The 10,656-nt window shown below is 39.1% G+C and overlaps 1 protein-coding gene across 1 annotated transcript; it reads left to right on the top strand.

Moving 5' to 3' along the window:
- The first annotated feature begins 1,517 nt into the window (after window positions 1-1,517).
- On the top strand, window positions 1,518-8,459 carry NDUFAF4 (NADH:ubiquinone oxidoreductase complex assembly factor 4). The gene is made up of 3 exons (XM_045544045.1): window positions 1,518-1,711; window positions 2,252-2,355; window positions 6,646-8,459. The coding sequence occupies exons 1-3, from the start codon at window positions 1,576-1,578 to the stop codon at window positions 6,928-6,930; spliced, it is 525 nt and encodes a 174-aa protein (XP_045400001.1). The 5' UTR covers window positions 1,518-1,575; the 3' UTR covers window positions 6,931-8,459.
- Window positions 8,460-10,656: the final 2,197 nt, after the last annotated feature.

Below are 10,656 nucleotides of genomic sequence, written 5' to 3'. Positions count from 1 at the left end.
ATTACTTTTTCATGCCGCCTCTAGTCAGGTAGAATTCCTATGAAAATCAGATTTTCACTTTTAAAATATTTTAACAGGCAGTTGAGTGTGATTGCTACCTTGGTTGAAGCATATAGACATAATGAAGCAGGTTAGAAATTTCATTGCACCTATAGAAATAGGAATACCTTTGGCTAAAAAGCACTGAATTACAACTATGCTCAAAAGTCTTGAAGATGGAAATCTTGGAGCAGCCTGCCACCTTCAGGATAACTTCCCAACTAACTCCATCAGAGAACACTGGTTTTATCTTCTGTAAATTCCAAATACCAATCCCAGTGAAAACATTTCACTATAATCAGTGGTGGAAGCTATGTTCCTTGTAATGTTTTGGCTATGATTAAGCACTATATTTAATAACTGCATTAGTTCTCTTTAAATAAAACTGTCCCTTTACTTTGATTCTTGGTTTTCTTTTTATTACTTCAATTATCTTTACATTGATTCTTTTCTTATTTTAAACAGGTTTAAAAAAACCAACCTACTTCATTTCGCTAATCAGAGCTGAGGACTCTAAAAACAGATTTTGCAGCCACAGTCTGTGTGGAATATTATAATTTTGGAAACCCTACTACTTTCCTCTTAGTGGGTTTCTTTCATTATAGATTAATTATAATATTTCTAAAGACTCTTAAAAGCAGCACCACAGTAACCCATGCAGAAATGGAGGAGAGAGGAGGGAGGGAGAGAGAGAGAGAGAGAATGCAACACTTATTTTTTTCTAATGTCTTATTGGTTGTTCCTTTCATTGGTTACACAGAAGCTTGGAAAGAACGAGGAAGGCACAAGAGAACAGCAATAGGCCAGGGAATAGCGGGGTGACTCAGCGTTTAGTGGCACGGAGAAATAAGTCAAACTAGTAGCAAAAATACAGAGAAGGGCAAGAGAAGTACAACTAAAATCGACATCATTAGGTCCAATGAGTTATGAGAAAGGGATGTAAAAAATAATGAAAAAGGAGAATACAGTGGCTCGAAAACGCATCAGGCAAGCGGACAGGAAAATAAGGCATTTAAAATAAAAGAGTGGATGAGAAATATTTATCGAGAATAAATACCCTTTCATTATTTTCCTTTCACATAACAGGATCGGGCAACTTTAGAGCCCTGTTTGACCCTGGTGTAGTAAGTTCCATTTTTATCGGCTTTGTCGCTGGCTGCACTGACCCGTGGGAAGCAACGCCGGGCCTCACTCCGACACTCAGAGTTCAGTCACAAAGTCCGGGCTGACGCCCGGCGGAACAGTTTTAAAGTCTCCCGCCAACTGCACACGTCTCCTGAGCTGAGAACCATCCGGGGTCTGGGGCTTACGCCCCGCCCCCTCCCGCAGGAAGCGACCCCACGTGGGAGCACGTCACCCTCCCCGGAGGGAGGGGCTCCCCCGATACACTCTGGGCTGAGATGCGGTGTGTGGCCTCCCGACCGCTAGGGGGCGAGCGGCGCTCGTGAAGCCCAGACGTGCGCATGCTCCGTGCTTCCTGGAAGGCACCCGTGCCAGTGTTTTCCCACGTGCGGCGTGAACCTGCGTTATGATAAGATGGGGGGTTTGGTGATTCGCGCGATCAGGAATTTCAACCTAGAGAACCGAGCGCAAAAAGAAATCAGCAAAATGAAGCCCTATGCTGCGCCCAGGCACCCTTCCACCAAGAGCCTCCTGCGCGAGCACATCAGCAGTGAGTGGTGGAGGGGCGTTTCGGGGTGCGGGGGCGCGGACGCGCTGTGCCGGCCGGGCGGCTCCGCGCGCTTGGACCACCTCGGCCTGGGGGCCGGGGGACCCACGTCACCCTGCTCGGCCGTGGAGGCTCGGGCCAGCAGAGCGCGGGAAGGTGGAGCCGCCTGGCCGGTGACATTGAGAATGTCCCCTCGGCGCCCGCAGTGGGGTTGTCGGCTCCGCCTACTTTCTAGTCCCGGAGCCGGCGGCCTTTGCCCCCGGCCACCCCGGCTCTCTCCGGCTTTTGTCTATAATGCTTGGCGACTTGACACAAGGACTCAAATCCGAAGGGATCATGTGCAGCAAAGTTTTCTCTAGGTGTCTGCACAGAATACTGAACCCTGAGCTAGACCTAGTATAAATATTTTGATTTATAGTTAAAGTCCAAGTTCTCTAAATGATTATGTTTATTAAAAGATAATTAAAGTAGCTGCCTTGTGTAGAACCTTAGAGGAAATTTTCGTTGGTTTTAACATTGTGGTATTTTTGTTTCTTTCCTTAGGCCATCCAGAAATTAAGGAAGAAATTACTAGAAAAGATGGCAAGCTGCTGTCATTACTAAAAGATGTGTATGTAGATTCCAAAGATCCTGTGCCTTCCGTGCAGGTAATGTGTGTTTTAATTAAGTAAATAAATAATTTACTTATTTTTGGGCTCCAGGACAATGATCAAGAAAAGTGTGGCAAGTAGTAAAAAGAGTGCTCTGCAAGTGTAAAATGTCAGTGTATTTGTGACCAGAGTATGATGCCTTAGCAAAGTTTTAAGCGCAGTGGTAAGATAACAAGACCCACATGTGTTGGTTTATTGGATATTTACCAGAATTCTTAAAGACTTGTGAAAGTATTGATTATATGCAACTGTGTGAATTGTTTAGTATTTCAGAATTTGCAAGATTTGGTTAGGTAATTCTTGCAGTGGCTGTCATTTCAGCAACAAAAGGAGAGCTGTAGTACTGTTTTCTCATTCTGTAGATTCAGGTGTGTTCTAATCTCAAGGACTTCTTTTAATGTTGGTGGGTTTGGGGTTTTTTTGTTTGTTTGTTTGCTCTTAAGAATATATTTAGATAGGACATGTAAAATTAGGAGGAGGATCATAGAATACATTAGGAGTGGGAACCTATATGTAAATCCATATGTTGCAATATGTAAGTGCCAGGCGCAAGTGCTTTGTATACAGTGAGGGATGGTGTTCAGTATGTGAAAAAGACCAGTTTAATCTCTTTTCAATGGATGGCCAGTTGTCTAAATATAATTTATCAGATAACCCAGACCTTTTTTCACTTAAAATGCAACTGCACATACACATACAGGTTTCTTTATGGAATCATCAGTTCTATTTACTTATTTTTCTATTTTTGCAGTAGAACCACAATGTATTAATTAATAGAGCTTTATGGTATATCTTGATATGTTATGATCTCTCATTCTTTTCAGAAGTTTCTTGTCTCACATTTATTTTTTTGGAATCAAATTCTGAGATTCTTTAATAAGTCCTATTTGGGTTTTGAGTATAATTGAATTGGAATTTATAGATTAATTTGCAGAGAATGAACATCTTTTAATTATCAGGTCTTTGAGGGATAGAGGGAAGGTTGTCACTATGAGTGGGATCTTTTTTCACTCTCAATTTTGTAACTGTTTTGCTGATGCAATACTCCCCACCTTATCCAAGGGGGATATGTTCCAAGTCCTCCAGTGGATATCTGAAACCGTGGGTAGTATCAAACTCTGTATGTAGAATACTGGTTTTTCCTATACATACATACCTATGGATAAAGTCTAATTTATCAGGCACAATAAGAAATTAACAACAATAATAAAAAAAATAGAACAATTATAACGGTTTCACACATAGAAGATTCATTCTTACCATAGAGCTTAGCAACTTCAGCATATGCTTTTTTTTTCCCTTATTAAATTAAGAACTTTCACTTTTTCACTTAAAGGAACCACTTTATGGTCTCCCTTTGGCATATCCAAATTGCCAGCATCACTGCTCTTGCCCTTTGGGGCCATTATTAAGTCAATAGTCAGTGTGATAACCAAGACAGCTACTAAGTGACTTATGGGCAGGTAGCATCTACAACATAAATATACTAGACAAAGGGAGGATTCACATCCCAGGTAGGATGGTGAGAGATATCATCATGCTGCTCAGAATGGCATACAATTTAAAATTTATGACTTGTTTATTTCTGGAATTTGTCATTTAATATTTTCAGGCCGCAGTTGACCACAGGTAACTGAAACTGCAGATAAAGGGGGACTATTGTATATCTGTGAATGATCTTTCTGTTGTAGCTACTCACATTGCTAGGTTATTAATTCCATTAGTTTGGAGTTGATTCTCTTATTTTTATAAAGATATTTTCTTATCTGTATGGAATTATAATTTCTCTTGCTTTCTAATATTTATACTTGTTTTATTGTGTTGTCTGTAACGTTAACATAGTAAAAGTGGGCAATCTCACCTGTTCCTTCCTTATATGTCTCTAGTGTTTAATTATAGTATATTATAATTAATTAATTATAACAAAATGATACTAGTTTTACTAGATACATTAATTATAATAAAATGATACTAGTTTTTGATAAAAAAATACTTTTATCACATTGGGGACTTTTTTCTGTTTTTAATTTCCTAAGGTTTTCTTTTGGTCAAGTAATATTTATTTTAGTATTTAATATTAATTAGGAGGGAAATCTGAATAAAGGTGTGTTTGGGGTGGAAGGATCTACCTGGGAATAGGAAGATGAGAGAAGCTTTGAGTTTTAAAAAGTGAAGAAATTGGAAAGAGTGTTTTAAGCTGAGGTTGCAATCTGAAGATATGAGAGTACGTGATGACTTCGGAGAATGATTAGAGTTCCGTGCAGTTAGGGGAAAGTGTGAGGGCTGATTTGGGAGAAATGCGTTGGGATAGAAGATGATAGGGGCCAGGTCATGAAGGTCCTTATTTGTCTTGTCAATGAATTTTGGAACTTTGGTTTTATTCTGAGCAGTGGGAAGCCATTGAAGAGTTTCATGTTAAAAAATGATGTCAGATTTCAGAGTGGGCTGGGAGGGAACAAAGTGCATTTTATCCAGTTAGAAGAGACCGGCTAGGAGGTGTTTGCAATAGTTCCTGCAGGAGACATTGGCTTGAACTACGATGATTTAGTAATGGGGGAGAAGTGAATGGGTTCGAGAGAAACTTAGGATGGAGTATCAACAGGATGTGTTCATTGATTGGATATAATGAGGGAGAGGGATATGTCAGATATAATTCCCAGTTTGGGGCCTGAGATACGGAAGGTAGGTGGTTTTGGTCATCGAGATTGCAAATAGGGGGATAGAACTGGTGATAGGTTCAGTTTTAGGCATATGAATTTGAGGTGTATGTAAGTCACCCAAGTGGAGATACCTATTAGGCATTTGGAAATGGAAGTCAGGAAAAAGGTCTAGGTTCGAGATCACAGATTTGGAAGTCATTAACATGTTGGCAGTAATGGAAGTTAGGGGAGTGTGTGGGATTACTTTGGAAGAATGTGTAGAGTGAGAAGAGGGCCTGTACCAGCTTGTGGCACACTAACATTTAAGGGGCAAGAGAAGGGAAAGGATGCACAAAACGATGAAGGAACAGATGGAAACTGGGAGAGGGGAGGGTGGCAAAGAAACCAAGGAGAAAGAGAGTAGGTATGTTGGAGTGGTCAACAGTGTCAGATATAGTAGAATACTGTTGTGAGTTCAAATAAGGTCTGAAAAGTGTCCTCTGAATTAAGCAACTAGGAGGTCATTAGAAATAGCAAATACCGGCCGGGCGCGGTGGCTCACACCTGTAATCCTAGCCCTCTGGGAGGCCGAGGCGGGTGGATCGCTCGAGGTCAGGAGTTCGAGACCAGCCTGAGCGAGACCCCGTCTCTACTAAAAATAGAAAGAAATTATCTGGACAACTAAAAATTTATATAGCAAAAAATTAGCCGGGCATGGTGGCACATGCCTGTTTCCCAGCTACTCGGGAGGCTGAGGCAGGAGGATCGCTTAAGCCCAGGAGTTTGAGGTTGCTGTGAGCTAGGCTGACGCCATGGCACTCACTCTAGCCCGGGCAACAAAGTGAGACTCTGTCTCAAAAAAAAAAAAAAAAAAGAAATAGCAAATACCGTTCTGTTTTAAACCTTAGCTGAAGAGAGGGAAACTGGTCAAAAAGGAAATGTTGGTTTTGGGTTTGGTGAGTGTTTTAAAAAGGTAGTGACTATAGCATTTCCATATTTTGACAAAACAGCAGTAGGCAGAGTACAGTTAAAAGGAAAAGAAAAAAGGTATGATAGGCATGCCTAGGTAATGAGAATGGAATGCTGAGCACAAATTCAGTGATTAAGCTTGGATGGGACAGACAGGTGAAAGGATGGGTATGCGTAAGTTGTTCTGTTTGTTTTGGGGTATTGGAGGCATTAGATTATTTTCTCAGAAGAGGCGAGATCTCTAATAGTATTTGAATTCATTCAAAGTGTTTGCGGGCATTGAATATAAAATACAAAAATAGGAAACAGGATGGATGTTATCAAGTTGTTAATAGCTGTCAGGGCAGTACCACAATCCTGCCCTTCTAAAGCAGGTGTGGTTTTTAACCCAATCAGTTCTTTTTGTTGTTCTTTTAGTATTTATGAAGTAATGTGGTGAGTGAATGGTATACATTTGATTATTATTTTCTAGAGCTACCTAAATTTCTTGATGATAGAGCTGCGGTTATGAAAAGACAATGTAGCAAAAGTGCAGTCAAACGATTATAATGAGAAAATGTTTGGGGAAGCATGTGAAGTATTTATTTGAAGAAGAATAGTGTAGATTTGAGAAACATGAAGGTAAATGTCAAATATTTTCTCTCATCCTAAAAGCCTTTTTTTTTTTTTTTGATATTAGGTAAAAGCTGCTGAAACACGTCAAGAGCCAAAGGAGTTCAGATTGCCGAAAGACCATCACATTAATATGGATATTAAGAACATTCCCAAAGGCAAAATTTCCATTGTAGAGGCATTAACACTTCTCAACAATCATAAACTTTATCCAGAAACATGGACTGCTGAGAAAATAGCACAAGAATACTATTTAGAACAGAAAGATGTAAATGCCCTTCTCAAATATTTTGTTACTTTTGAAGTCAAAGTCTTCCCTCGAAAAGACAAGAAAGCCATAAGTTCAAAATGAAGAAAATCAAGACATTACTTTTCCTATGTGTACTCCCCATCCTGATATCCTGTATATTTCCTCATTTTTAGCATATTATATAAACTACCAAGTAATCAATGCTCCATTCTTGTGAAAGCATACTATTTATTGAGCTCTGCTGGCTTTTCAGGATTGCTCATAGAATATATTTTGTTTTCTTGTAAGCTTTAATTTGGTTTAGGCATAGTTTGTATGTATATGTTAGCATGTCTAATCACATCTATAAATTTATTGTAAACAAAATAATGTGTTATTTTAGGCCAATCATATCAGCTTTTAAGTTGGTTATATGGCCCCTTGAGAAATGTCCTGAATCCATCATTTAACATTCAAAGTTTCACCTTACAGTTTAGGTGGTTAGTTCATTCTTCCTTTGGATTGTATTGAAAGTAAGAGCTTTCCTGATTCTTAAGACTGTAACATTTTCTTTTAGGGAAAGAGGCTTGACAGTGAGGTAGAATAATTGTATTTCTCAAATAAAGGCAGGTGGAGGATTAGATACAAAATCAGTAAAAAATACATTTTTATTGCTACTCCAAGGAATAAGAATTAGCAAGGATTTCCTTTGTTTTGAATTGGTTTTAAGTATGGAGTAACTATCTTTAAAATTATAAAAAGTAATTAGCCGTGTTTATAAAATGTTAGCAATCCCTATTTCAGCAAATAGGTAAGTTTACAATCTTTCAGAGAGGCATGGAACAGTGGGAACTATTTGACAAAATTATTTTTCTCTAGATTTAGTATAGAAGTACGAGAACGTTTTAAAAAACAGTTGAAGAATCATGGTAAAGAAATTTGGTGATCAAATACATATATATTCTGATTTTAATGTTAGTTGAGAGAAGGAAAAAATCTCAAGTAGAAGCATAGAAAGTGATCATTGGAAGGGACTTAGGAAATTGCTGCTTCATCCGTTTAGCACACTCAGGAGTATAATATGTACCAGTACTAGGATCTTGAGTGAGATTGTATAAGTTTAGCTTTGCCTAATACATTATTATCTGTAGGCTCTTGGGTAGACTGTAACTTTTCTGAGCCTGAGTTTCTTCTGTATAATAAGCATAATACTGCCTTATTTAAAGCTTATAGTGAAGATAAATAATAAAGGGCTACAAAGGACTAAGCAAACATGAATTATTTTTTGCCATTGAGAAATGTGCTTGGGGAGGAGAGCTGACCTCAGATACAGTTTATGATGTAGCCAGGCCCAAAATTTAGTTTTTCAGTGTCCTAGTGGTTGTTTTTGTTTTTGTTTTTTGTTATGCCAAAAAGGAGCACATCTCAAAAAGGCAGAAGGTACAAGTTGTAGGAATATTGGAGTTATCAGTGTGCTTCTGAAGGAAAGTAAAGATCGCTATTTCCCAGAGATTCCTCCCAGAAATGATATAGCAGATGCTGAAGAAGGAGGCATTTATAGTAATGTTGAGAAGAGAAAAATGGACTGAGATGGGAAATTTGTAAGCTTTTCAAATGCAGTTTGATTATGTGAATAAATTATACTTAGTTAATTTTGGTTCAATACTGTAGTTCTTTTAAGAAAACATGAAATAACTCTAATCAATACAAAATTACATTTTAAAATCCCTGTAAGTCACTCAGAACTTTTCCTTTGTCACATAAAGGTCAATACTTCAATCACTAGTACTGCTATTTCTGAGCCGTCTTCCCTATTTATAATAAATCTATATTGTGTGGTTAGGCAGTTGTAAGTGTGACTGTATTATATGGTGTCACATGGTAAAGTATAATACTTCCCCTATCATTCATTAGCATATTATACTGCTTTTTATTATGTATAGGACAGCACTTGGGTAGCAGTGTCACAGAAAGTGCATGGAATTGAGATGCAGAAAGCCTGGGTTTAGATGTCAGCATCACCACTGGCCATGCCATCTTGGAATTGTCCTCAACTTAAACAGGTAACAATGGCTAACATTTTAAAAATAATAATTATACCAAGTACTGATCTAGGTGGTTTACATGTAAACTGAAACAGCTTCAGTAAGTTTTCAAAAATTACTTAGTGTTGAAGCCTAGATTTAAACCCTGTTCGATTATTTTTGGAACCTTGTGCTGCTGACTGCTACACTATGTTACCTTTCTGTAAAACTATGAGAATTAAGTGAGATAGTGTGCAGGGTGTCTGGGATGCATGAGGCCACCAGACTGGTCAGTGCTCACTGTTCAGGAGAATCACCTGTGGAGTTCTGGGCTGTCTGCTATGAGAGACTGGTTCAGTAAGTTTGAGAGACTCCTGGGCTAATGGCCTCTGGACCAGGAATGGTTTTTAAAAATATTTAATGGCTCGTGGCACCAGGACTGTCCAAACTATGTACCAGTCTTTTGGGCAGGTTGAATATCAGCATTGTCTAAGTTTTATTATGAAAGAAGATAAGCAGGGAATGGACAGAAGGGTGGCTTTGAAGGAGTTCAAAGGAAGTAAGTTTTCTGGGTGACGAAGGAGGGAAGAAAGAAAGAATTCCTGGAGATGAAAAGATTTGGGGTTAGCCAAGTCAGGAGAGAAAGGAGGAAGGTTCATAGGTTGGGCAGGAGGACTGGGATCCAGGCAGCTGATGGAAGACAAGCTGCCCCAAAAGAGAGGCCTGCTGCAGAAAAGTGGGTGGATTTGGCAGAGTTCGACCTTAAATAGACAGGGTGACCATATAATTTATTGCCCAAACTGGGACACTTTTGAAAGTGAGAGGGGGTACCAGTTACATTAAGATAATAGGGACAGTAGGCATACAGTGGAATGTCCTGGACAAACTAGATTCGATCATCCTAACCATGAAAGGCACTGTTGGAGGACTCCAAGACTACCTTGGGCACTGGATGTAACCCTCTTGGCACCAATTTGTTGACGTTAAGCATCTCACCATCACTCAGAAATGGTTCCTGTCTGTGCCAGAGGGCTTTGCTTTTCCCCCAAATACTTGTGCATGGACATCCCCTTCTGCATATTTACTCAACGCCCTCAAACACCCATAATCTCAAGAAAAGGAGAGTGGGGCCCTGGACAATTAGTAGTGTTATGAGGAAGCTTCTGTACCCATACTCGGAGGGATTGAACTGAAGTAGCTCAAAGCACCCTAAATTGGGGCTGTACTTAAAGACAATCTGTTGAGTAGAAATTAAAATATACAAGAAACCATTCTAAAGGGTTAGAATGGTTTTATGTACCTCAAATAGCCATCACTCATTGCTTGATAGCTGCTCTATCTTACTTGTTCTGACAAAGGCCAATCTATAAGACGGTTTGAGAGAAGGAATGTCTATCCAGTTGTTTAATTGGATGGTCCATTTCTTCTGCTTCAGGAGTGATAGGAGTGGATTACTTGTTAGGAGAAATGAAATATCAGAAGCACTTATTAGGTCCCTGTATAAAAAAAAAAAGCTTCAAATTCAGAGCATTTGGGTCACTAATTCCATGGACTCCCCATGCCTTTTTTTCTGCCACTTTCAGTGCCCCAAGAATAGAACTATGGTTTAGGAGCACATGGTAATAGAATTGTAGAACAGGGACTCACTAATTAGAAGAACAGAATCCTGAGCAGAGTTATGAGTTGTAATTTTTCAGTGTATTGATGTAACACCAAAATCGTTTCCTCCTCTGCTTCCTGTGAGAAAAAAAGACAACAAGGAAGCCATTGTAAAGATAGGTAATTTGGAGACAAGAATTTAGTCAAAATGGATAAGCCAGTACCT

This window comes from Lemur catta, chromosome 2 (genome assembly GCF_020740605.2).
Source record: "Lemur catta isolate mLemCat1 chromosome 2, mLemCat1.pri, whole genome shotgun sequence".
NCBI lineage: Eukaryota > Metazoa > Chordata > Mammalia > Primates > Lemuridae > Lemur > Lemur catta.
The sequence above is the reverse complement of the archived record's forward strand: the minus strand, read 5'-3'. Positions and strand labels throughout refer to the sequence as shown.